Source organism: Equus caballus, chromosome 2, assembly GCF_041296265.1.
Source record: "Equus caballus isolate H_3958 breed thoroughbred chromosome 2, TB-T2T, whole genome shotgun sequence".
In the NCBI taxonomy this organism is placed as follows: domain Eukaryota; kingdom Metazoa; phylum Chordata; class Mammalia; order Perissodactyla; family Equidae; genus Equus; species Equus caballus.
The window spans coordinates 5,591,597-5,619,304 of NC_091685.1; the positions used below are offsets into that span (position 1 = coordinate 5,591,597).

General features: G+C 42.2%; 1 protein-coding gene across 7 annotated transcripts in view; it reads left to right on the forward strand.

Moving 5' to 3' along the window:
• The first annotated feature begins 7,047 nt into the window (after positions 1-7,047).
• Positions 7,048-27,708, forward strand: part of NDC1 (NDC1 transmembrane nucleoporin) — a 49,038-nt gene continuing 28,377 nt past the window's right edge. For 4 of the 7 annotated variants that reach the window (XM_001489053.5, XM_005607043.4, XM_070259912.1 and 1 more), the window contains exons 1-9: positions 7,048-9,787; positions 11,242-11,362; positions 13,780-13,881; positions 16,126-16,300; positions 17,932-18,070; positions 22,029-22,137; positions 23,824-23,875; positions 25,901-26,036; positions 26,857-26,949. In XM_001489053.5, coding sequence (XP_001489103.3) covers positions 9,425-9,787; positions 11,242-11,362; positions 13,780-13,881; positions 16,126-16,300; positions 17,932-18,070; positions 22,029-22,137; positions 23,824-23,875; positions 25,901-26,036; positions 26,857-26,949 — 1,290 coding nt within the window. In that variant the 5' untranslated portion in view covers positions 7,048-9,424. The remainder of the gene's footprint in view (positions 9,788-11,241; positions 11,363-13,779; positions 13,882-16,125; positions 16,301-17,931; positions 18,071-22,028; positions 22,138-23,823; positions 23,876-25,900; positions 26,037-26,856; positions 26,950-27,708) is intronic. The other 3 variants (XM_023629675.2, XM_070259910.1, XM_070259913.1) reach the window with 2 other exon arrangements.

The window sequence follows — 27,708 nt, forward strand, 5'->3', positions numbered from 1 at the left end:
AGCCCCCACCTCCTCCAGAGGGGAGAAGGGCTGGAAATGGAGTTACAATCATGCCTATGTGATGAAGCCCTCATAAAAATCCTAAGACAACGGGGTTTGGGTTGGTGAATTCGTGCACGTGCTGGGAGGGACAGAAGCTCCTGCAGCCGGGACCCTTCCAGACCTTGCCCTGTGTGTCTCATCATCTGGTTGTTCATTTGTATCCTTTAAAATACCCTTTGTAATAAATCAGCGAGAGTAAGTAAACTGTTTTCCTGGGTTCTGTGAGCAAATTATGGAACCCAAGGAGGGCGTCGTGGGAACTTCCAATTCGTAGCCAAGTCAGCCAGAAGTCGTGGGGAAGCTGGGGACCCACTGCTTGCTTATTGGCATCTGAAGTGGGGCACAGTCTTGTGGGACCGAGCCCTTAACCTGTGGGGTCTGCGCTAACCCCAGGCAGTTAGTGTCAGAATTGCTTGGTGTGGGAAACCCACACATCTGGTCACAGAGGTGTTATCAGTGTTAAGGTTTAGGAAAACAGTAACTTTTCACAGGCACATATAAATATCCACATTTGAGGGGGAATTTAGTTACTACTAAGGACTTTTAAGTGTGGTATGACTGGTAAATTTTTCCAAAAACGTTGAGAGATTCTATAATACAGTGGTTAAGGTTTAATTTTTAAGTAAGGATTTTAGACACAACCAGCATCATAAATTAGCACCGTTATTTTACAAAAAGGAGGACATTATAATATCAAATAATCCATAATCTCAGAACTAAAAACTTGAATAAGTTTAGCTCTATGAAAAACTGACTACACTGTTCATTTTTTCTCACCTGCCAAGGACCAGTGAAAATTTCAGGAACCAACCAGCACCACCATTTGGGAGCCGCTGCTCCTGCGACTCCCACGTGGCACTTAGGAATTGCATTCGCTGTAAAAGAAGTCTGAGAAGCAGTCCCTTGAACAAATGAGCAGTTTCATTTTTCTCATGTGAATAGAAGTTTAGAGATAGCCATAGGTTAATATGGCTGCTCCATGATTCTGTCTTTTTGTTTTTCTTCTGCTCAGCGGTCCTTAGCATGAATTTGTCGTCATCTGATGTCAGGCTGCCTGCTCTTCCTCCAGCAAAGTGTCGGCGGTGAGGAGTCCGGCTCCAAGCCAGAAGCCTGTGTGTGATCTTTCAGGCCCAACCACAGGCAGTTAGAAAGCTGACAGGCCTGGGGAAAGCTGCCCGCCCACACAGGCTCGGTGCAGAGCCCAGCACTGTGCCCTCTGAGGGGGTCGCTGTCAAGGACTCTGGCCTCACCCCGCCATCACCCCAGCCTGGCTCTTACGCACAGCGCACTTCTAGCTCAGGCTCCACCATTTGGACGGAGGCCTCCTTATGGGGGAAGGAGTGAGACCCCTAGCTGTGGCCTCTCAGCTGCCTCTGCTGAGACCAACTTACTCTGGGGGCAGGGGCTGAAGATGTTTTCTCTACTCTCGCTCAGTATTCAGTACTTTTCCACTCCTAGCCCTTCCCCCTCCCTCCTCCTAGCCTCCTGGGTCTGTAAAACGGCAGGAGCCCTTTGTTAAGGATCCTTTGGCAGAGAGACAGTCCCCTCCTGTCACAGTAAATGATGAAAGGCTTGACTGTTCCTTTCGTTTTTTCTATTCTGCCCAGAGACCTGGTGGCTCAGCTCTCTCTGGCTCAGCTCAGCTCTTGACAGGCAGGAGGAAGGGGAAGGGCAAAAGGGGCTGGCAGTTGAGTTGATCTGCCTTTTAATGAGCCTTCTCCAGAGCCCCACCCAATGTTTTATGCTTATTTCTTATTGGTCAGAACCATATCACATGGTCACCCCTAGCTGCAAGGGACGCTGGGAAATGCTCTTTAGCTGGGCACGGTGCCAGCCTGAGTGAAACCAGAATGGGCTTTAGATAGGTAACTGTTACATCTTGGAACCCCTACTTTAAGAAAAGTTAACGGATGGTGGTTTGTCCATTTTGATTTCACTGGTTGGCACTGTATCTTATATGGAATCATAAGAATTGAGAGAAAAGAATTCTGGGAAGATGGCAGTAGCATTTTTTTATTTCCCTGAATTCCCCCCGTAAAAATGGAGGCACTGGGATAGCAAAGCAAAAATCTGTGGACATCTACAACAAACAGGGTGACAGAGGGCACCACAAACCCAACATTCAAGTAGGTGGAGACCACTGGCAGCTCAAAGACTTGCATGGTATCGGCATTTTTGTGGAAAGAAGCAGAGGGAAGCAACAGTGTGTCTAAGAAATCAAAAAAGAAGAGAACCCCACAATAGCCAACAGGTACTCCCGGAAAGTACAGTGGACCAACAGGAGGACAGCTGCTGGAACTGGGGGAGTTTTGCACACGCAGTTTACAGCTGATGAAGCAAGGGGCCCAAAGTAAGGTCTGAAGAAGCTGGGGCAGCCCAGGCCCTGGGCACTCTCAAAGCCAGCCACAGTGTCTTCCCGGGACACCAGCGTAGAAAGTGCAGGGAACAGAGCACCGGTAGGGTGGACCAGCGATGTTTGGGGCGAAGGACAGGGGAGTCCAGATGAGGGCGGGGAGGGGAACAGAGCCAGGAGGTCTCAGAACCTATGAAGCCGTATTTCTGAACACTCGTGAAAACAGAAAGGGAAGCTGTGGAGCCTTGAATTTCACAAAGCTGTCCTAGCTCCCCCTCCCCCTAAGAGCGTGCAGGAAGACTAATTTCATGTAAATGAGCAACAGAAAGCACTGCACCCACATCTCACAATGAAGTTATTATAAGAAAAATGAGAACAGGGAGGAGAACAACATCCCTAATGAAATGAAAGCATTCCAGAAAGACAGGCCCACAAACCCAGACAAAACCATAACTTAATATTTCAAAATGAGCTAGAGTAAATTAGGGAAATAATACAAGATATGAAAGAAAAGCACAAATCAGAATTAGAAATCAGAAATTAGGTAATCTAACTTAGGAAAGAAGTAGAAAAAAAATAGAAAACTCATTTCACAAATGAAGACTGGAGTAGAAGGAATATAGTTTTTGCACAACAGATAATGCCTTAAGGGAATAAAAACTGAAAAGAAGGAAAAAATTTAAATTCTAGAATGAATAAAGAGAAATCAAAGAATTCAAGAAAAAAACAACAAATATAGAGGACGGGCCAAAAAAGATCTAATGGGATATTATATGTGTCCCTGAAGAAGAAAAAAATAACGAGGCAACAGAGGAGAATAAATACACAAAACTAGAATTAAAAAAACACTTTCCTGAAAAAAAAATTAAAAAGACTTGAGACTGCATATAGAAAAGGCACACCTCCCAAATAGGGAAATCAACCCGGATCAACACTGAGACATATTCTAGTAAAATTAGTGAATTTTAAAGAAAAAATATTTGGGGCATCCAGCCTAAAAGACAAATTCACTTATAAGGGGAAGAAAGTCTCTCATCAGACTCTCGAATAACAGCACTTTCGGTCAGAAGCCTGTAGACTAACGACGTGGCTAAGATATGCAGACACAGGAAAGGTGAGCTAAGGATTTCACAGCCAGCTGAACTGACTTTCAGGTGTCAAGGTCACAAACAAAATGTTATGTACATGGAAGTGCACAGGGAGTGTTCTCAGGAGACCTTTCGGAGGCATCCTCTAGGGAATAGACTTGAGACAGCCCAAATGACTGGTGAGACGTTGACAGAACCGGTGCTGAGCCCTCAGAATCTATTTACTTGCAGAACTAGGAATAAATGATGGTTATAAGGGAGAGAATATAGTTTATAATGGTTATGTGCCTTGAATAAATATACAGGATGACTAACAAAAATGGAAGGAGAACAGGAAGAACATTTAAAAGGCAGAATGAGCTTGCTGATTACCTCATAGTTATTAACCAGCAGTAAAAGAATATTGCCTCAGATCAGATGCTGGAGAAGAAGGGGAGGAGGAAGTTACTAGATAATGTCAATGTTGTTCATAAGAGGGAAACAATTGACAATAATCGCCCTCCCCAGATAGAGGGGATTAAAGATGTTACATAAAGGAAATAAAACAAAAGTACAAATATTTGTAAATACTAAAACAAAAAAATGGAGAGAACAAGCAAAGAGACCATACAGTGAAAAACTACTTCTATAAAAGACTTGAAATGTTCAAGCAGATGTAGGTGTGAATCCCTGCTTCACTTCACCTCTCTCTGCTCCGCCTCCTCTGTAAAAGATTATGTGTGTGTATGTATAATCAATTGTGAAGGGCAAGTGTGAGAATTAAATTTATGTGATACGATTTCCAGGGTCCAATATATAATAATGTTCAACCAAAGCAAAATCTCTAGCTTCTCAGCCAGGGAGGGGCAGAGCCAGGCCTTGAGAGCAGGACTGTCTGGCTCCAAAGCCTGCCCTTCTCTGCTGTGCACCTCGAGGCGGGCTGTGTCCACGAGTGGGGGGATTACAGGATTTTCAGAAGGAGAGATTTGACAGGAAAGGCTTCATGGAAGATGTGGCGTTGGAAGACGTGCGAGTCTGGCTGAAGCAGAGGCATGAAGGAGAAGCAAACAAGATGTGTTGGTGAGGAAGCGAGGGGTCAGTAGGCAGATCTTGGGCCCGTACTCACCCTTTTTCCAAGGATGACTTACAAACTGAAAACTGATAACCAGCCGTGCTGGATGCATTAGTTGAGAGTCTGGTTCAGGACAGTGAGTGTCTGGAGATGGGGCCTGTACCCTAGGCAGGAAGGTCCTGATGGCAGGGACTCTGCTCCGACGGACCCACACAGCGCCTGGCCCATGGGATTGCTGCGTAACTTCTGGTGGGGCGAATTAATAAGGTAATACATCGAACATAAAACAAAGTTTTTCAAGGACTTTTCAGGCCCTCCTCAGGTAGCTGCATCTATTATCTCACTATTTGTGTCATTCGGGATCGGTGAGATTATTCTATAACATACAACTCCAGAATATCAGTAATTTCAAACAACCAAGTTTTATTTCTCGCTCACGTTGCGAGTCCATCACAGATTGGCGGGGAACTCCTGTTCACTGTCGTTGCTCAGGCCCCGGGTTGACGAGCAGCTGCCATCTCAGATGTTGTTGGGCGCTGGGCCAGAGGAAAAGGGAGCTCTGGAGGGCCTCCCAGTGGCAATGATATCTCCACCTGTAAGTGACACGTGTCACTTCTGCTCACAATTCATTGGCTGAAACTGTCACACGGCCATACCTACCTTCAAAGAGGACCATGAAGTGCGAGCCTGTTATGTGCCAGAAAGCAGAGAGCGGGAAATACTTGGTGAACAGTATTAATGACCATCACACTATTTGGAAGGGAGATAATGGGCTCAATTCAGACAGGTAGAAAAAAGAATGAACAGTGTTCACTGCCGTCCGCCTTTTTACAGTTGAAGGGGCTGATGCGCTAAGCGGTTGAGTTCCTCGCTCACACTAACCTGCTATGAAGCAGGAAGCTGGATTCAAATCTGCATTTGTCTGGCTCCAAAGCCTCTACCTCTTGCCTCCCGGGCCCTTGCGTGTTCACAAAAACTTCTGGTCCTGCCTCTTCCTCATGTGCTTAAAGACGAGGCACCTACTAGCCTCGCCCTCACCCACAGATTTCATTTCACTGTCTGTGTCATTGGCGGAAGGTTAAATCAGACTTTGTAAACAACCTAGGCCGGTTTAAAAGGGAGAAAAAGGGGCTGCCCTGGGGCCAAGTGATTAAAGTTCCATGCGCTCTGCTTTGGTGGCCCAGGGTTCGCAGGTGTGGATCTGGGCGTGGACCTACTCCACTCATCAGCCACGCTGTGGATGCATCCCACATACAAAGTAGAGGAAGACTGACACAGATGTTAGCTCAGGGACCATCTTCCTCAAGCAAAAAAATAAAAAGAGAGGAATATTGGTAAAGAATGTTAGCTCAGAAGAAAATAAAAAGGGAGAAAAACCCATTTCTGAAATCTAGCTTACAACATTTCGCTTGTACTATGTGGATTTTCCCTCAAGGATCTCACTCTGTCTTCATTGCTCTTTCTTTTGAAATCTGACCCCCAAGAAAGAGGCAGTGGAGGCCAGCCCCAGCAAACAGCCAGCAAGAGGTGCAGCCCGGCTCCAGGGAGGGGGCATCAGAGGAGAAAGGAGGACGCTGCGCCTTAAAAGTTTGGGGGATCTTTCGAATTCTTCCCCAAGGCTTGGAGTTTGGTTAAAAAGAAAAAAGGACTTAGGTTAATCCTGGGGGCTATGTGTTCTCTACGCCCCCGCTAGGAAATAGCATCCAAGTGTTTTCAATTTATTTTTTGCTTGACTCATCAAAATACTGTTGCACAAGAGACTGGATGTCCAAGGAGCTGTATTTCAAAATAAATGTCTTTTATTTTGCCTTTGGAAATGGCTAATCACATTTTCTCAAGACTCAGCAGCCTTCTCTCCTGGAAGGACTGAATTTGATACTAAACTGGTTACAGATGGGGAGAAAGAAGGGTTATTTGCCACCACCACCCCTTAATATTTTTCAGGGTATATGATGCCCAGCACTATACAATAAGTGAAAGTTTTAAAATAAAACTTTAGGAAAATGATGGCTCATATTAAAATATTAGGACAATTTGAGAAAAAGTAATTCCCACATCCCTGTACCTTGTTGGGAGAGAGTGGTGGTTTAAAACGCAAGTCCAAGTTCTTCAGGGGCTCCCATTATCCACATGTTAGATCTTCTTTGCCTATCTTCTCTATTTGTTGCTTTTTAAAAAATCCTTTCTGGGGCTGGCCTGGTAGCATACTGGTTAAGTTCTCACACTCCGCTTTGGCAGCCTGGGGCCCACAGGTTTGGATCCTGTGCATGGACCTACACACTGCTCATCAAGCCATGCTGTGGCAGTGTCCTACAGACACAATAGAGGAATATTGGCACAGATGTTAGCTCAGGGACAATCTTCTTCACCAAAAAATCCCCACCAAACAACCTTTGTTTCTTTCTTTCTTCTTTTTTTAATTAAAAAAAGTCTTTCCTTTGTTATGGCATTACTGTTGTTTCTTTGTTCTTGAGTTCCTTCTAGTTCAACCTTCCTTTTCAGAATGATTTTTTCTTTGTTTCTATTTCTTCTTAGAGTCCTATCTCATAATTTCTGAGTTTTTCTACTACTAATTGGTATTGTTCTTTCATATTTCATATTATTTTTCTTAACTTATTTTATTCCGTTTTGAAGGATTAGGTTATGGTTTCATCTATTTAGTGCTCTTGTCTTTCTAGCATGCTTTCCTTGTTTATAGCAACGCCTCTTACACAAGCTGAGAAAGACACAGTGACTTTCTAAGATCCTACAGTTCCTAAGTGGTAGAGCAGACATTCACACTCACATTTATGTGACTCCAAAGCCTGTAATGTTTCTGCTGATAACATTTATCATATATTGAAAGCCTACTGTGTGGTGAGAATTTACAAACAAAACCTCATTCAATACAACACCTTGCAAGATGATTTTCTTATTGATGAGGAAGCTAAGGGTCAGAGAGCAACTGCAGGTGGTTTTGGGCATGTGTGGTGGTTTCCACAGCTGCAGGGTTCGAGTTCCTCAGTTCCCGCTCAGCAGCGATACTGTGGTCCTACTAGCAGCAGTGGCACTACCCCAGCAGCTCAGCATCAATTGTGGGTTCAGGGGCAGAAGCAGCAGCATCTTCCCCATATTTGGGTAATAACTCCTTTCTCCCTTTTGCTACTACAACCCCATTCTTTCTCCCCTATGCTCTTTCAGCTCTTCCAATACTTTGGTTATCAATTTCTTGCATTAAATCCTTATTTGATTTAGATAACAAAGTTTGTTTTCCTGAATAGACATTGTCTGATGTAGTTATTTTCTTCCATTCATTCATTCTTTTGTACATTTAACAAACATTTATTGACTACCTGCTAATGTTAAGGGCATTTTGGAAACAATGATAAACAAGACAGACAAAGCCCCTGCCCTTATGAAGCTTGTATACTTGTGGGAAGACAGACAATAAATAAGTAACTACACAGGATGATTTCAAATTGCGGTAAGCGCTTTAAAATTCAAGTGGCTTAAACAATAAATATTCGTCTCTCTTGTGTAAATGAAGTCAGGAGGTAAAGGTAGGTAGCCCCAGACTGGTTGCTTCAAGTAAGCAAGTCTCCCTTTAGCTCAGCACTTGATTTTATCTAGAGCATGACCCTCTTCCTGTGGTTCAATATGGCGCTAGAGCTCAAGCAACACAAGTTCCACACAGCTGGATGGAGGAAGGGAGGTGGGAGGGGCAAAGAACACGCAAGCCCTCTTTAAGGGGCGATTCTGAGAAGCTGCTGTGCAATACTTTATTTTATTGGCCTGAACTCAGTCACCTGCTTCCATCTAGCTGCAAGAGAGACTGGAGAATGTAGCCACACATCCAGTTAAAATTAGGGATTCTATTACTAAGAAAGAAGGGGAGAATAGATACTGGGCGGACAACTAGTAGTTTCTACCAAAGGAACTAAACAAGGTGATCTGCTTGCAAGTCACCTGAGGTGTGCTTATGGACACTCATTTAGAAAGATCTTCATCTTTCTCACCACCAGATGGAAGGTTTCTTCATGGCGGACACTTGACCTACCTTTGTTTTCTGTTTGTCCTGCAATGCTTCAGACACAATTGGTATGAACATGCTTTTGGAAGTGAATGTGATATAATCTTAAAGCAACTCAGGAAACCATTATTAGCAAACACTGCAGAGCAGTATGTGTGATCTGTTTCTCTCACTAGACTGTGAGCGCCTTCAGAGCCCGTAAATCGCTGAACCTCTCTCTCTGTCTTTCTAGACTACTGAGTGTTGACTGTCTGTGACTGGGTATTACAAGGTGTTAGCAGTATGCCCCCAGGGATCTCACTGAGGCCTAACGCAATAGGAAGATTTCATCAAGTGGGACTCAGGTGGTGAAAAGCCTTTGTTCTCACTGGCAGGAAATTAATGACAATCAGTATTTGCATAGCATTTTATCACAGGTTCACAGCATCACTGGATGCCATCTTTATTGTTATCCTTTTTTTATATATGAAGAAATGAGAGTCAAGAGATTCCACTTAGCAAGTGGCAGAGTTGGAACGAGAAACTAGTTCTTACGAAACCAGATGCTCCTATAGGGAAACAGATTTTTCCATTTCAGTAAAATTAGTGAGTAACTTTGTGGAGAGGGCCACGGAATCTTTTGATTTCACTTTCAGGCGGTCGATAAAGTGAAATCAAGAGAAATGAGGGCGAATCATTTTGCCAGATCTGTCAAAGTGCAGAATTCCGATCAACCAACCCTGCGACTAATATCGGCTTTATAAACACTACGATTCCCACCATGCTTCACGGTACCTCTGGGAAGACTTCCACTCCCAGCATGCTGTACGCTGGAACTCCGAGTCCCAGAATGCAACGCTCCTCCTCGCGCCCAGAAGGCCGTCGAAACTACAGTTCCCAGCATGCAGCGCCGCCCCCAGTTTCTGGAGCCCCGCTGGACCCTGCTTCGGAGAGACCTTTTGGACTCCAGAGGGCGGGTCCTGGAGTCCACGTTCCCTTGGGGGCACGTGTCTGCAGGGCAGTGCTGGCCCGTCCGGCCTGTCCAGACGAAGCATCGAAGGAATGGGTTGGGACCTGGGCCGGGCTTTGCTCAGGCAGCGTTTGAGGCAGCCCCAACGGGGTCCTCCTGGGACTTTCCTCCCTTTGAACTGCGGTGGCGGGCGGGCTTCCCGTCGCCTGCTCCCCGCAGAGCAGGGGCCGCCATCACCATGGCCACGGCTGTGAGTCGGCCTTGCGCCGGCGGGTCGCGGGATATTCTGTGGCGCGTGAGTCTTGCGCGCATCGTGGCGCGTTCTCGGCCGCTTCGGGGGTCGGGCTGGGCGGGCGCCTACGGCGCGTGCGCGCAGGGCGTTGGATGGCCGGCTCGAGGGGAGCGCGTGGGGAGCATGTGGGGAGCGCCTGGGGAGGGGGCGGCGTGACACCCTGGTTGCAGGTTGTAGGGAGTGGGCTGAGGGGAAGCTGGCTGCGGGATGTGTGTGCGCGGGACGTCCCAGGGCAAGCTCGTTACGGGATGAGAAAGGATTCCGGAGGGGACTGGTGCGACTGAGAGGGATGACCTGCATGGAACTGTGCAGGGAATGGGGAAGAGGTTTATGCAGGAGTGGTGTACCTAGAGGGGGCAAAATAACTTGGTGATTCCCTGGGATAAGAAGTGGCAAGGGGTGTCCAGAATGGGAAAGAAAGTGGCGTGGCCTTAGCAGAGGCTGGGGTTGGGACTAGGTAAGCGGGACAGGTATTCTTTGTAGGTTAGAGGCGTGTATGCACTGTGGGGCTGAGAGGAGGAGACACTTCTGTTGAAGTTGCATCCACAGTTCTGCATCCATTCTGTGGAGGGCAAAGGGAAATAGTAACACACGCCAGCGGCACTGCCCTCTACCCTGTATCCCAAGCTAAAAACTTTTGAGTCCTTAAGTCTTACATATTCTTTACCACCTATGTTATCAATCACCAGTGTCCTGCAGATTGTACTTTAGAAATGTGGCTGCAATTTGTTTCCTTTCCGATTGTCACTGCCTTCCTGCAGACGCTGACTGTAATCTTTGACTTGGGCAGTCTCGGTGGCCTGCCTCCTAACTGCTTCCTGTCTGGGTCTTGTCCCTTCTGATCCGTCTTCATCATAGCCACCTTACAAACACACGGCTGTTTTACCTTCCAGAACAAACCCGTTTGTCACTTTCATGCTTAAAACCCCTCAGTATCTCTTCTTATATTCACTTATTCAACCATAAATCCTGTTTACGAGTTCTGAGTATGATAGGCACTGGTGCTTCAGACATGAATGAGATGCAGTAAGTTGCCCCAAAAGGAGTGCATATCTAATAATTGTAAACACAATTACAGTATGCAGATGGTTCCCCTAAAACATATACAGCTTTTAGATACTGACATATCTATCAATTAAACCTAGAGAGACAAGTAGAAGTTGCTGTAAAACATACTTGTAAAACTAGATAAGACCATCCCTCCCCCTCCCCCAATGTGTGATGTTTAATGTGGCGCCTGACTTTGGACTAACAGGAGCATCAGTTCACTGATATAAGATTCCGTAGCAGTATGTAATGTTATTCATAGTGGTAACCATTGGAGTTTATATATAGGTGCATGAGCAGTGATGTGAGTGTAAACATTAGTGATTCGCATCTGTATGAAGAGATGGGATTTGCATAACTGAAATAGTTTAACTGGCTTCACAATTGAGGTTTTGTTGGTTTACTTGTAGATCTTGGGCTGGAGGATAGTCTCAAGCATTGTCTGGTCAGTGCTGCTGCTCCCCATCTGTACCACAGTGTTTATCATCCTCAGCAGCATTGATTTATTTCATCCTATACAGTGGCTGTCTGGTAAGTGATAGTCAGTTTGGAAAAAACAAATTTACACGACCTGCTCCTCAGCATAAAAATTGCGTTGTTTCAAATAGTTCATTTTTAATTACTGCCCTTTACTTCAAGGTAGTCTTAAAGCATGGCCTTCCTAACTAAGCCACCTTTTCCTTATGTAATAAGATTAGTAAACCCGTCAGAGACTTTGTCACATCAGAAGACCACATAAATGAAAACTTAAGCTTTGTTTCTCTTTTCTTTTTGACAGCTTTATTGAGATTGTCTTCTTAAGGAAGAGAGTTATTTTATTTAAAAATTGTGGATAGAAAATATGACATGTATCTCTTTAAAAAACCTGTCTAAGATTAAGAATACTTCATTTCTATATTGTGGCTAATAAGAAAGAAAGATGAGAAGAAGAAAAGGAGGAAAGTTAAAGACTAAGGAATGTAGAGTTAAGTGCAAAGATTGGTGAGGAGGAAAAGATTGGAGCAGGCTGAATACTTCTCAGAATCCTTGGAGACAAAATAAAATTACTAAATTCATTAAAGTATAAACTATTTTATGTTAACTAAGAATAGCTACCAATTATTGCTGTCTTCAGTGTGCCAGGCCCCCTGCTAAGCTCCTTAGGTGTCTTACCTCTTATCTTCTTACAACCCTGTATGGTAAAGAGGTGTTATCCCTCCTTTATTTTACTTTTCCTCCCAAAGCCCCAGGACACAGTTGGATATCCTAGTTGTAAGTCCTTCCAGCTCTGCTACGTGAGCTGCCGCCACAGCACGACTGCTGACAGAGGGCTGCTGTGCCTCTGCGCCTGGGAACCGAACCCAGGCCGCCAAGGCAGAGCGCAGCGAACTGTAATAACCACCAGGCCGTCAGGGCTGGCCCTGTCCCTGCTTTATAATAATGGGGAACCTGAGAGTCAGGTGGTCAGTCTGTGCAGAGACGCGCAGCTAGTGAGGAACTGAGCTAGGACTTGAACACTGGTCTCTGACTTCAAAGCCTGTGTTTTTCTAGTATGCCCACACTAGAATTAAAAAATGGAAAAAGAGAAGTGTTGCCAAAATAAGTTTTGAAGTCTTTAAAGTCTTTCTTAAGACTAAGAAGCGCAAATACTTTTGAAATTCTTTTATTTCCCTCTCAACAGTAGTAACAGTAAATTTCTTTTCTTTGGAAAGTGGGAAGTGTGGTATTAATTTTTCAGAAGAAAATGCCAGTTTTCAATTAGTTAGAAGCTTTACCTTGTGGCCTTTGGAGATGCTGCTGCTGAAGAATGAAAGTCACGTTCAGTTTTTTCTTGAGACGTATCAGCCACTTCTTGGATGGGTCCCACAGGTCGCATGAAAGTGAGCCCTGAGGCAGAGCGGGGATGGCAGGGACTTCTGTCACCGCCTTGCCCGAGTCTGCGTCACTCATTGGTCCTGGCTGTCTAGCCGCAGCCTCAGAAAATTCAGCATTGCCGTCTAGAGCCGTTACCAGTGGTTAAGAATTCACACTTCACAGAAGAACTTGTTGCCATTTCATGGCCAAGGGCTTTTTAACCCTAATAACACTTTCTCCCAGGCTAGGTTTGGTTTATGCCGTCTTTCTCCTCAAATGTTACTTGTCTTCTGCAACTTTTGCTTCATAAAGTCTTTTCAGAGAAATTGTACTCTTTCCTTACTTATTTCCAGTCATTTGAGTGAGTTCTTTCATCTTTTTAGCTCAGTATAATGCTTGGGTTTAATTGTGAATACTTAGTAAATATTTTTCATTAATTTTGGTCCATGAATTATGCTTCTAAAAATCATTGGTTTCATTATTGTCTTAGTCTATTCAGCAAACATGTCCTTGTTTTTATTCTCTTGTTCATGTTTTTAGGTATATACATATTTTAAACTTTGCCATATTTTTGAAATGGAATATTGATTGTTGAACTACTCTGAAGTGTGAATATGTTAGTATTTCACAAAGATATCATTTTTTTGTTTTTTAATTCAACTCATTTTGATGATTTATGGATTATGCTATTTTCAGAAATGTTACTTTTTTAGCTATAGGGGCTAATTGCATTTATTAAGAGATCTGAAAAATATTATTTACATTTTAAAAAGAAACATTGTTGGTTTATTACTAAATATGGTACCTCTCTGTTTCACATGATGAAATATGTTTGCATATGGCAGTATTTTGTCTGACGTTAACATCTGGGTTCTCTGAAAGAAATTCTGCTATAATTTTAAAAGACTTACAGCTTGGTCCAAATAGCTCACACCGTACTCCTTGAGTTGATGTCCTGTAGGACCTGTCAGCATATATGAGTAAATTCTCAAAGAAAACATAACTTTTAAAATTAAAATTATAGTTTTGGTTCAGATCCTTTTTCTTTTTCAATATACCGAGTGTAACTGCATGACTGAATGAATTTACTAATTCGTCTCTCTTAAATGTTTCAGATTCCTTCAATGATCTATACAGTTCCTATGTAATCTTTTACCTTCTGCTGCTGTCAGTGGTAATAGTAATAATAAGTATTTTCAATCTGGAATTCTATACAGGTGAGTTTTCAAATGTTAACTGTCTTAACAAATATCTGAATTTATTTTACTAAGGGCAGACTCAGTGCGTTTTTACGTGGGTGTGTATAAGAGGCTGTGTTTTGTGTCAAAGTTTAAAAAATATATACAGAATCGTATACTTTAGATGTCTTACCTTAAAATTTATTTAATGCTGGTTTCTCTGTTTTTAAAAAATATTTAGAACTCTTAGGACAAATATTATAAGATTCCACTTATATATATTAGGTACCTAGAGTATCAAACTCATGGACACAGAAAGGAGAGTGGTGGTTGCCAGGGTAGAGGGGAGGAGGGAACGGAATTGGTTAGAGGGGGCAGAGTTTCAGCTGAGGAAGGTGGAAGAGTCTGGAGGTGGATGGTGCTGATGGTCGTACAGCAATGTGAGTGTACTTATGCCACGGGACTATACATTTGTGGTAAGCTGTATGTATATTTTACCACAAGAAAAAATAACTTAGATCTTTTAATAGTTCACAGCTGGTATAAAAGTTGTGTTTCAGCACCTGTGTTATAAAAATAACTGCTTTATAGGGTAGGAGATCAGGGCCGGGTGGTTTCTCCATCCTTTTCAAATATAAAAGTCTGTAATTGTGTGGTTTTCCAAAAAATTTAAAATATTACATGTTTTTTCTTTTGAAGATTAGCCCTGAGCTAATGTCTGCTGCCAATCCTCCTCTTTTTGCTAAGGAAGGCTGGCCCTGAGCTAACATCCTTGCCCATTTTCCTCCACTTTATATGTGGGACGCCAACCACAGCATGGCTTGCCAAGTGGTGCCATGTCTGCACCCAGGATCTGAACTGATGAACCCCAGGCTGCTGAAGCGGAACGTGCGCGCTTAACCACTGCGCCACTGGGCCGGCCCCTCAATAAGCCTTCTTTATGCATTTACTATGTGCCGTGTATTGGGGGGACTAAGAGATAAATGTTGTGGTCTCATTTTTCCCCAGAGGATCACAGTTAATGGGGAGACAGACAGTAAACATCAAGTATATTCAAGTAGAACATACTGGCCATCATGGGAGTTTAGAGGAACGCCATTTACCCAGCATGGGGAGCTTCTGGATGAGATGGTGCTTAAACCAAGCCTTGAAGGATAAATTGTATTAAGTACACAAAGAAGGGAAACGATGTGCTAGGGAAAAGGTATAGCGTATAAAAAGGCTTAGTGAAATGAGAAGGTTTGGTGTATTCAGAGTATTTTAAGTCAGTCGCGCAGTTAGTAGGTCCTCCTGGGCCTTTCCGATGGGGCGGGAGAGGTGATGGCAGCCTCTTCCCCAAAGGGTAAGGCACCTGAGCCCTCTCCCTTTGTACCTAGTTTTCCGCCTCCCCACAATCTCTTTACTGTGCGGATATTAAAAGAAGATTGCAGAGGGCAGGGAACCCTGTGGTAGCTGTTTTCAAAGGTCACCATCCCTCATCTTCTGCTCACACTCACCTCCCTCAGTTCATTTCCAGAAAGTTTTTTTGGACTATCAGAGAGGTATTAGGAATTCCCATGTAAGCATTTATTTTAATATTCAGTATTGTCGTTATGTACCTAGTTTGTGGTTTATTTTTCACAGATGGACTATATAGTGATAATTTCAAATGCTGAAATAAAGATAACTTGCTGGAGGGCAAGCACCATCTTTTTAAAATTATTATTATTATTTTTTTAAGATGTTATTTTTCCTTTTTCTCCCCAAAGCCCCTGGTACATAATTGTATATATGTATGTATATATGTATTTTTTAGTTGTGGGTCCTTCTAGTTGTGGCGTGTGGGATGCCACCTCAGCATGGCTTAATAAGTGGTGCCATGTCCGCATCCAGGATTCGAACCAGTGAAACCCTGGGCCGCCAAAGCGGAGTGTGCGAACTTAACCACTTGGCCACGGGGCCAGCCCCTGTTATTTGTTCTTTTATGGCACTTACAAGAGTGCCAGCGTAGGCACTATTTGAGCTATCAGGAAATTTTAATTAAAAAGAACTGAAAATTGTTAATCATGTTGTCCTTAGGCTTCATCTCTCTAGGTTCTTTGGTTTTTGTGTGTGTGCATCTCTTTGTGTTCAGTCTTTTTTCAAATTATTTTAACTTAGCGTTGTTCTGTACTATATTTTACATTCGCCCTGGGTTTCTTCCTGCCCTTTGGAGTGTTTGTAGAGGATGGAAGGGAGCAGTGTAGGTCCTCTGACTCTGTGTGCTGCAGATTGTAACACGACAGCCGTGTGCTCTGTTTGCAGTGGTGCCTTCCGTTCCCTGCTCCAGGCTGGCTCTGATCGGGAAGATCCTCCATCCTCAGCAGCTCGTGCACTCGTTTATTCATGCCGCCATGGGAATGATGATGGCCTGGTGCGCTGCTGTGATAACCAGGGGTCGATACAGTTTTCTTGTGGTTCCCTGCACTGGTGCTGAGAGGTAATATCAAATACAGTTTTTCTAAGGACTTTGTTTAGTTACTAAGCTGCAGGTGACCTGTATAGCTTAATAGTTTATGGATATTCTTTACTTTCCAGACTTCTATAGAAGGTGGTTTTTTTTACATACCTCAAACTTTTTTGATGTTTTATGTTTGTTGAATTCAACAGTTTTTTGGGTTTTTTTTTAAGATTTTATTTTTCCTTTTTCTCCCAAAGCCCACAGTACATAGTTGTGTATTTTTAGTTGTGGGTCCTTGTAGTTGTGGCATGTGGGATGCCACCTCAGCATGGCTTGATGAGCAGTGCCATGTCTGCACCCAGGATCCAAACAGGTGAAACCCTGGGCCGCCAAAGCAGAGCATGCGAACTTAACCACTCAGCCATGGGGCCAGCCCCTCAACATTTTTTTTTTTTTTAAACCATTTGTTCTGTGCAATGTGCTATGCTAGATGCTGTTGGATTTTTGAGAGTGATTCACACATGGACTCAGCTCCTTGAGAGTTAACAGTAGGGGAATTAAGACATGGATGCTAATGGATGTAACAGAAAAATAGGAATGTTTGAGAGAGAGGATGTAATAGGAAGAAAGTGAGATGTGCAGATAAAACTTGTGGGAGTTTTTATCTCCCAGGGAGCATCCACAGGTGGCTTCTTGGAGGAGGTGGCATTTAGGTTGGAGTTTGAAGGAAGGATAGTCTGGGAAGCACAGATGGGCACCTGGGCTAACATCTGTTCCCAATCTTCTTTTTTATTCTTCTTCTCCGCGAAGCCCCCAGTACATAGTTGTATATTCTAGTTGTGGGTCCTCCTAGTTCTGCTATGTGGGACGCCGCCTCAACATGGCCTGATGAGCGGTGCCATGTCCACGCCCGGGATCTGAACCGGTGAAGCCCTGGCCGCCTAAACAGAGCGCTGTCACCTTAACCACTCGGCCACAGGCTGGCCCCAAGAAAAAATTTTAAAATAATTATAACTACCTTCCTCAGTAGAGTACTTCTGTGATTTTGAAACTTATACAGTTCTTGAACACATGGCCTTGATATAAATTTCAAGTTGATCTTCTGACTTGAAAAATCAAAAAAGATTACTGGAGTAATCTTAAGTTCTCTGTTTTCCACTGACTTTAAAACAGTGTTCATGAGTACTGTTGAATACTCAATTTCCTTTTGTCCCCCTATTATATAAGGCAGTTCTTTTCCTACTGTGATAAATTTTCTTTAGTGAAAAGGGTCCTCGTGAGGGCTGCCCGGGTGCAGGAGACGACGCAGAGAGAAGCGCAGAGTTGCAGCTTCTGTGTCCGGTGTATCGTTTATTTGCAGTCCCGCTCAGTCCCCGTGCAGTTTCCTGCCGTGCAGGCAGTGTTGCTTACTGTCACAGGGACATTCTTACTCTTGTCAGATTTCCAGAGCAGCAGAGCTAGAGACTTAACTAAAGGGCAAATTCTCATGCATCAGGGAAAAGAGTTTTGTTAATCTTTTGCCCACACTTAACCTAAAAGGAACTGTTTTATTAGAATTTGGGGTGTTTCTTAAGTGATTAAGTCAAAGCTTTGCTTTCAGTGAATATTGAGCCTAAAACAGTGATGTGTGCCCCTGACTGTTGAATTAATAACCTAACTTCTCCCTTCAGTTTAGAGAACCATTCTGCACAAACCTGCTTAAATGAGTATCACCTTTTTTTCCTGCTGGCTGGAGCATTTATGGGCTATAGTTATAGCCTCCTGTATTTTATTAACAACATGAACTATCTTCCGTTTCCCATCATACAGGTAAGACGGCATTGGAGCATTACCTTCTGTCAGAATTTGGCAGAGTTAAAATTGCCTTGGTAGATATAACGGGCCTCATTTCTGATTAATTCAAGATTTGATCAGCAAAATTTAGCCCTGAGATCCTCAGAGTGCCATTTGGAGGGGAGAGATTAGTCTTCATGGGACATTAGCGTATGTCTGAGGGCTGTGGGTGCCCTTCCTCTGCCCCTCCCAGAAGACTGCTTCCTGCGCTCCTCCCTCCCTGCTAGGCAGAGGCAGTGCTGTGACCTGGCAGGGCTGGGTGAGGATGATGACATTCATGCAGAGTGCCTCTGTGCAGCTGCCAGCTTCTTTTTGAACCTAAGAACCTTAGAAGCTTGAGGCTATGCGAGTTAGTGTCTCAGATCCTTTTCAGAACAAGGCGTGATGTGTATAAACAAATAAATCAGTGTCAGCTGGTTTGAGTGGGACAGTTTAAACTATCTTTCGGTTAGGTTTTTAAAAATCTGCTAATCTGGTGGGAACTGTCTCTGGAACTCAGAAGCACGTCCTCGGGCAGGAGAGAGAGAGAGCGGTTGGGATTTCTCCTGTGGCATCAAGGCTCTCCCCAGCCTGTTCCCACTCTTCCAGACTGTGCCGTTGTTCACTTCGTTCCCTCTGTGGCAGGCTGAAGACTGGGCTTTGGAGCAAAATGATTGGAACCAGCCCCTTCCCATGAGGACCCAGTCTGGTGGGCAGGGAGGGATGTGTAAACACGTGATGTGTCGTGAGAGTGTGATGGCCTAGGGTTCTGCGGTGCTCACACGCCTGTAGTCCCCACGAGAACACGGTGGTGAAGACTCCGCTGCGGGAGATGGTGCTCACAGGCCAGGACTGGGCCTGCCTCCCTGGGCCTGGGCGTGTGACGGAGAATCGTTGAGAGATTCCTCACGTCTTGTGAAGATGAGTTAAAAGCAGAGTGTCAGCTTTGCCACCTAAAAATTTCACAAGGAGAAAAACCCCAGAATCCTGTACAGAAATAGCCATGGTAAATTATCTTTGAGCTAAACATGATTAAGAATACAGAGAAAGAAGAAAAAAAGTGTTAGAGAAAAATGAGATACCCCCAAATCCCTTCTCCTCCATGAACTCAGCTGAAAGTACCCATTATTTAACACCGCAGATGTGCAATAGAGCAAACAGGAGCAGTCCAGTGAGGGACGGTGCTCAGAAATTAAGAGTTTCTACCATGAAGTGTCACGTTTGTAAAATTGGACTACTAAACTTTTTGTAATTTCTTTTGATAAAATTTTAGGTTCATTTTTATATCCTAGAAGTTTATTCTCTGGTGGTAATATTCAGCTTTGGCTTCAGGTTCAACTTTAGCAGAATGTTGATTTTTAATATTTGGCTGTTCAGTATTTTGCCAGAATATATTTTGGGGTCCTCTGTTGTGACCGTGAGTGTGCAGTGGTGTTTAGTCTGCCCATCTGGGTGCTGTTCCTCAGCCTCGGGATGGCTGGAGCAGGGCTCTTGCTGGGCCGGCGCAGTGGAGAAGGGAGGTGAGGATTTGGGCAGGAGTGGTTGAGATGATGGATCTTTGTCCTGGGATCAGAGTTTCTCATCCATCAGGTTTGTAACTGTCTGTTTGCCTAGCTGGGTAGATTTGTCTCCCCTGAAGACTGAGGGTGAAGGAGGACCCCATGGCCTAGCTTGCTTTCGTTAGCCGTAAGAGCATGGCGCACAGAGTATGACCTTCCCTTACAGGGTTTACGTTGCTCAGGTAAGCAGGCCTTGATTGTCAGGAAATCGCAAGCTTGATGTGAGAAATCAGGCCCATTCCTTCTCCTTCTGAGCCTGCATAAAGTGATGCGATGGCTGTAGCCATTTACTGTTTTTGTTAACCAGCTAAGCTGACCAAAGAATGTTAGACCTTAAAAAAATTGGTTTTTTACAAGCAATTATTATCATTGCTATCATTATCATTGGTGCTGCCTGTCAGCCAATTTCCTAAGTAGAGTGTTAACATTTTTATTATAAAATGTTAGTCACATACTATAGGTAAAATGGAAGTTGTCTTGGGCCAGTCTGTCGCCAGTCTCAGTGTTTGCCTCAGAGATAACCACTGGGACCAGTTTAGTGTATATTCTTCCAGACCCCTTATCATACGTTTACTTCTGTAGTACCTTTAACATCATACATTTTGTGGGGTGAGGTTTCTACAGTTTTATATTGTACATATTATTCAGTAACTACTTCTATTATGTAACAATATGAAAAATTAGATCTTTTAAAAAATCTGCTAATTTTAACCAATTTGCCATTAGCCCATTAGGTTTTTTTCCCTAAAGTTGCCTATAGTACTGAAACCAATTTCGCTGCCCTTATCAAATTCTTGATGACAGACTGATAGGGGAAAGCAGATGCTAGCATGGAGTAGGGAACAAAGAAATGGATGCACACCAAGACAGGGCTTGGCAAGCTCTAGGCCAAGACTGTTTGAAAGTATTAAATGAGTTAAGATTTCTAGAGCCTGGCACACAGTAAATATTCAGTGAAGGGTATCTCAAAGCCAGATCACAGAAGAAACCCAACAGGGAATTGAAAAACACTTCATCTTCGGAGCAAGAAGAAGGCATGTTAGCTATTCTCTGCATATCTCCTGAAATGCCTGCGTGCTTCCCTCCCTCTCTGGAACCTTCTGAGTAATGGTTGAGGTGAGAGCTGCAGTAGGAATACTACAGAAACTGTGCCCTTTTTATTGGGGGGATTAAGGGGAGAAGGTGGTAGCACGTAGCGGCTACACAGAATAGGGCAGTTTCACATCTTGGACTTTGAAGATACCTGAGTAAACCAGGATACTGGAGGCTGTATGGTTAGTGACAAGTATTTCTGTGGGCTGATTTTTGTAAGATACTGCAGGAATCTGCTGACATGGTGTGAAGATGTAAATAACCTCCACCCAAGTGCTATAGTTCTTGGCTGTACTTTAGCTTCTGAAATCCCTTAAAGAAGGATGAGCTCTAATATAAGGCAAAAGCGGAGCAGAATTTGAGAAGTTCATCTTTGGTTTGTTAGGTTTCCTTAGATTCTTTCCAATAATTTAAAAATATTTTCTCCATTGGCATTTTTGGGGCAGAGACTGGATAAGGCCAAACAACCGTTGTTTCACAAGAAGTATAGTTTTTTCAGGAAAAAACTTTTTTTCTTATTTGATTCTTTTTTCTTAAATTGTTAGAAGTGGAAGATATGCACTACGGAACTATTTAGCTAGTTCAGCCGTCTTATCTCACAGATGACTAGATAGAGAGGAGACATGACTTGCTCAGTGTTGTACAGAAAGAGGAAACACTAGAACTCGGGTCCCTGATCCTTAGACTGGTGTCTTCTTCACTGCCTCCTATTTTTCTACAAGCAGCATTTAGAAAAATTTAGTGTAGAGTACAGTGTACGTTGTCTTTAGGATTTCAGGCTCTAAAGTCAGTTTGCCTGGATTAAAACCTCAGATTTTCGTTTTGCCAGCTGGTAACAGGGGTTAAGTTACTTAAGCTCTATGCCTTGGTTTTCCCATCTGTAAGATGGGGGGATAATAATCGAACCTCCTTCATAGGGTTGTTGTGCGGTTTAAATTGATTAATGCTTGTAAAGTGCTTAGAACAGTGTTTGGTATGTGGTAAGCGCCCAAAGAATGTCACCTGCTACTGTTGTTGTTATTTTTTTAATATTTTCTCCATTTCCATAGTCCTTAGTATCAAGTATAGGTTGATATTGTCAATTTTCTTTCTTCTGATCTCATATCAATGAGATGTTGTATAATGTAAATATTAAACATTTTAACATCAGAAGTAGTTGATTTTTTGCCTCTGGAGTAAACGTTGTCTTTTTGTGCAATGATTATGTTGTATATGTGGACAGTTATAGTTATGTGCTTGCTTTAGAATGAAATAAACCTCTGTGTGGATGTGTCATTTGACTCTGTTTTCCTTTTTTTCCACAGCAGTACAAGTTCTTGCGCTTTAGGAGATCTCTGCTCTTACTAGTTAAGCATAGTTGTGTGGAGTCACTGTTCCTGATTAGAAATTTCTGCATTGTGTATTATTTTCTTGGTAAGAATTTCTACTTTTTGATACAGGGTATGTGTTAGCTCATAGCTCAGAAAATGTCAGTTACAAAGTCATTCTTGGTTGTATTTGTATGTTTCCTATAATTGTAGTATGTGATTACCCAACCAATTCATTGTTTAGATATTCAAAGTGTTTAGTTAAGGGAAAATATTGCTAAAGAAAATGTAGTATATACATGCAATGGAATATTATTCAACGTTGAAAAAGAAGGAAATCCTGTCACATGCTATAACGTGGATGAACCTTGAGGACATTGCGCTAAGTGAAATAGGCTAGTCACAAAAAGACAAATATTGCATGATTCCACTTGTGTGATGTATGTAAAGTACTCAAACTCTTAGAAACAGAAAGTAGAATGGTGGTTACCAGGGGCGGTGGGGAGGGAGAAGGAGTTGTTCAAGGGGTACAGAGTTTCAGCTTTGCAAGATGGAAAAGTTCTGGAATCTGTTCCACAACAAGGTGCGTATAGTGGACGTGCAACTAAAAATGGTTAAGACGGTAAATTTTACGTTCTGTGTTTTTTTTACCACAATAAAAAAGAATGTATTCCTTTAAAAAAGGAAAATATTGTATGTCATTTGATCATTACTCTAAAAATAACATACTGTTTTTTATAAGTTTGTAACCTGTTACTAATACCATAGAAATGTCCTGTTGCTAAGGGAACCTTGTAGCATTTATTAACATGAATCTCAAGCACAAAAATACAGCTTATTTAATATAATGAGCAGTACAAGTTGAGTGGAAAACATTAATCTCAATAGCAACCCGTAATAATATAAATAAAATCCAACATTCTAAAGTACTGTTTCCAGACTAACTTTTTCTAATCCTACTTTTTTCTATGGATATAATTTTACAAAATTGTTCTCACTGTGTAGAGGCTATTCTGTTGTCTACTTTTTTCACTTGTAGTTTGTATAATCCGTTTTTCTACACAGCTCTTGTCATTGTCGTTCTGATGTCACCACTTTGCCATGTTGGATTAACTTCACTGCAGTCAGCCTGGCAGTTCCTTTGTAGTTGTACGTTTGGGCTGACGTAGCGGCTGTGTCAACATTTCCATGGTCAACTGTTTCTTCTATAACTCCATTTATGTCCCATTCAAATTTCATTTCCAGTATTAGCACTTTATTTCTTTGCTGCCCCTTGGTCTTTTTTGGCCAGTTTCCTCTTTCAGTTACGTTTGTACAATGTCATGTGGGTCTATCGTAGGGGACAACAGCTGCATGCTTTGCTGTCTCTGTGAACTAAATAACACATGTGAGTGACCAATTACCAACAGACGCTGAAAGAAGTGACATGGCTGGTCACAGATCATGGTATGCATCTGTTATCTCCATACTGATTTGTGTGCTAAAAAGCCGGAAGTAGCACATTCAGTTCCTCACAGGTACTGTGCCACAGTAACTGAAATTTGAATTGTGGCGTTGAAGGCTGGTGTTACTTCACTAAACCATACTGAAATATGTACATATTGGAACTGCACAGCAAGGACTGCCTGTATTTAGAAATTACTCTTTTCCTGCTCATTCCTGATCAAACACTCTAGCGTTTTCACTGAGGTCTTGGTGTCGACTTGGTTGTCTCATCAACTCCATATTCCAAAGCATGATTAAGACTTATTAACTTTCTAATGTTCATAGCATGGTGTTCTTTCCCCCTTAGGCCATATTCCCAAAGCTTGGATTAGCACTGCTATGGACCTTCGCATAGATGAGTAAGTGATATATGAAAAGTCTAATTTTAACTCTTTTTAGATGTTTCCATCCTTTTAGATGTTTGCTACTTGCCAGATATTTTGTTTAGATTTAGGCTTTAATTTTTTAAAAATTGTATTCATTTTTGAATACACATAGTTCACATAGTTTAAAATTCCATTGGTATTTAACAGTGCGTACTGTGAAAGAGACGCCTTTTGCTCCTTTCTCCAGTCACCCAGTTACTGTCCCCAGAAGTGAGCAATGATAATTCAGTTTTTGTTAGATACAGCTTTTATATTATGGACTTACAAAAGTGGACTTCTTGAGTTGTGTGGACATGCCGCTCTTTTGTTTTTCTCCTCAGTGACCATTGTGTGCTTTGTTGTAGACAAGCACAGTGCTGTGGTGTTACTCTAATTTTGTCCATGAGGAAACCATAATTGAGCAAGGTCAAGTGTCCAGTTGAAGGTCACAAGTGGCAATTGAGTGGCAGCACTGGGTGTATTGTTCTAGTTACCACGAACTTTGCACCTAGATAAAGCTTTAATCTTTATTCGTCAAATAAATGTAAATTTCTCTATTAGTGTTTGTTCTTTTAATTTTTGGTTCCTCCACTGTGAGACTTTCTAGATCATACATGCCAGTTTCTGGGAGTGGAATATTCGCATTTATGGGTGTTTGAAATATTATTGCCACAGTATAGGTTTCAATTCCTAACTTTTAAAACTTACCAGGAAAATTTAGTTTTGCTTTCTGCTTAATTGCTAAGTATGAAACCAAATGCATGGGTCATTCATTATGTTAGCCCAGATTTTTTCTTTTTTAGGAAGGTTAGCCCTGAGCTAACTACTGCCAATCCTCCTCTTTTTGCTGAGGAAGAGTGGCCCTGAGCTAACATCCATGCCCATCTTCCTCTACTTTATATGTGGGATGCCTACCACAGCATGGCTTTTGCCAAGTGGTGCTGTGTCTGCACCGGGGATCCAAACCAGCGAACCCCGGGCTGCCAAGAAGCAGAATGTGCGCGCTTAATCACTGCACCACTGGGCCGGCCCCATTAGCCCAGATTTTAAACTGGGTCAAGTGGAAAGAGAAAAATGATGCTTGATAGAAATTTATCATAGTAGTTCTTTCCTCCTTCCATTTAAAAAATGTTTTGTTTATGTGGCAGTGCCTGATATTCTCTCCTTAATGTATGCCAGCAAATGTTTACTTGAAAGCTGAAAATAACTTCATTTATTGTGTGGCCCCCTGCTCTCCAGTGAATGTCAAGCGCTATGCTGGGCACTCCTAGTAAAGCTGTTTTAAATCTCATAATGGCCTTAAGAGGCAGAATGAAGAGATTATGCCACCGTTACATGGATGAGGTCACTGAGGAGGGGGAGGTCACTGAGTGGGGGGAGGTCACTGAGGAGAGAGAGGTCAAGGGTTTACCTGATCACAGCACTTACACATGACCGGGTCAGAGGTTCACATCCTGTTTTTATAATTGCTAGTTGTGTGACTGTAAGATTATATTGACTTTGCTAATTGATCTATTCAAGGTTTTGGCAAAATAGCATTCACTTTAGCATTGTAGCAGTTTCTTAAATTATTTAAAAGTAAAGGTTTTTAGGTTATTGTTACTTTTAACTACTATGAAACTGTTTATCGGTATACAGATGGAGCTGAAATCTGGTCCAGGAGAGGTACTGGTCATGTTGAATGGGTTTTGAGTATCAAACTACAGAAATAATAATAAAATTTTATCCACCCTCTAGGGCTTATAGGCTCAGTTCATTCTTCATAGTAAACGACAGTGATGATCTGGAACACAAGAAACTGAGTGCCAGTTTAGATCTCCTCTTCTCTTAAGGCTCCCTTATGTACCTTGTAAGACAGTATTAGGGAGAGAACTCTATAGGGTACAAAAGGAGAGGAGTCTATCACCATTATTATTTCAAAATTGGATTTATTTGTTTCTCAGTGTGGAGCCCCAAGTCTGTTAAATGGTTAGATTGTGTTTTTCCCATAAGATTAAATAGTAATTCCTTCTTTTATAGGCAGTTTCACAGGCCTCTTGACACTGTGAGTGGCCTCTTGAATCTCTCCTTACTCTACCATGTCTGGTTATGTGGTGTCTTTCTCCTGATGACTTGGTACAGCTCCTGGATACTCTTCAAAATCTATGCCACAGAGGTTGGTATTGAGTTTTTTGTTAATGCTTTTGTGTTTGGAGTGCACAGATTAATTTTTAGTAGAGCGCTTGTCAGCATGCTCTTAGGCCCAAAGCCATCTTGAGAAGTTGGGTTTGGTTTCTCTTCTGAGACTTCGTTAGGGACGTATCATTTACAGCTGTCATGTACGTGGTATTGTCTTCTGACGAACAGTGTTGGTATTCTTAATTGTTGGAAACTGAACAGAGTGGACTGCTGATGGTACTTACTATGCTCTATCTACAGTTTAATTCTCTTCTGAAGGTTTCCGTTTTCTCTATTGAGTACCTACTAGATGGGCCTGAATTTTAAATTATTTTTATGTGCTATTGATAGAGATACTATTAAAATATTTAAGTATAAGGCAATAAAATATTTGTTCTTTGAAGGAAGCTTTTAAAGTTTACATTGAAGAAATTATTTTAAATGAATGGGAGTTACATTGTCTTTATCATCCAAGTGTTTGTCTTGGGAAACAAGTGTTTCTGTTTCATTTCACTATCTCTGTAGGTTTGTATCCTTCAGTGGCTTCAGAGAATCTGTTTCTACAATTTGTTTCTATTATTAGAAGCCAGAGATCTAATAAAATTAGGAGAGTAACATTTTAGAAAGTAGTATGTTTGGGTATATGTAACTTAAATACAACCTATTTTTTCAAGGAACACTGAAGATGTTAATTTGTTTGTATTGTTTCCTGTTTAATAAATTTCAATTGGTGCTTAATGTAATAAAGTATTACTTAATGTAATAAAATCACAAATATAATAATTTTCATAGTCCTCATATTCGATTATATTTGACAGGCTCATCTGTTTCCTGTTCAACCACCATTTGCAGAAGAGTCAGATGAATGCCTCCCGAAAGTTTTAAACAGCAATCCTCCCCTCATCATAAAGGTGCCAGAATGGTGCATTTTGTATCTTTATTCAGTCATCTTGAACTTATCTGAAGGAAGGACTTGATATTTAGCATATTTAGCTATTTAGATATATTTTCTGAGGGCCTAGAATATTCTAGGACTAGTGTTGTAAAAATCACCTACACGCTACCCTGAATGCTGTTTCCTTTTTCAGTTTTCTTTCCCTTTTTTTTTTTTCTGAGGAAGATTAGCTCTGAGCTAACATCTGTGCCACTCTTCCTCCACTTTATACGTGGGTCACCACCACAACGTGGCTGACCTGTGGTGTAGGTCTGTGCACAGGATCCAAACCCATGGACCTAGGCCGCCTAAGCAGAGTGCACTGAACTTTCCCACTTCGCTGTGGGGCAGCCCTAGTTTTCTTTCGAAGTGACTAAAATGCAAGTATGTATTGCAATGGATGTATAGAAGCTAAGCTCATTCTATATTCAGATTAGATTCAAAAATATTTCCAAGCATGAAATATGATGATGTACAACCATATGCATTAGCTTTTCACAAACTCATGGTAGCAAAACAAAGCACCCTTGGTTTTTTTTAATCTCTGGATCAAGACGTATTTTTGCTTGTGTGGCATTTTGTTGGCTGTGATGATCAAAGGTGGTGCTTGGTAGTATGAGGCCTTCAGTGAACTCTCTTAAAATGTGGATAATGGTAGTGATTCCAAAACATTTTAACCAAAAGAGTTTAAAGAAGTTGCAATAAGTTTACAAATCAAGCTAAGTGAGAATAAATT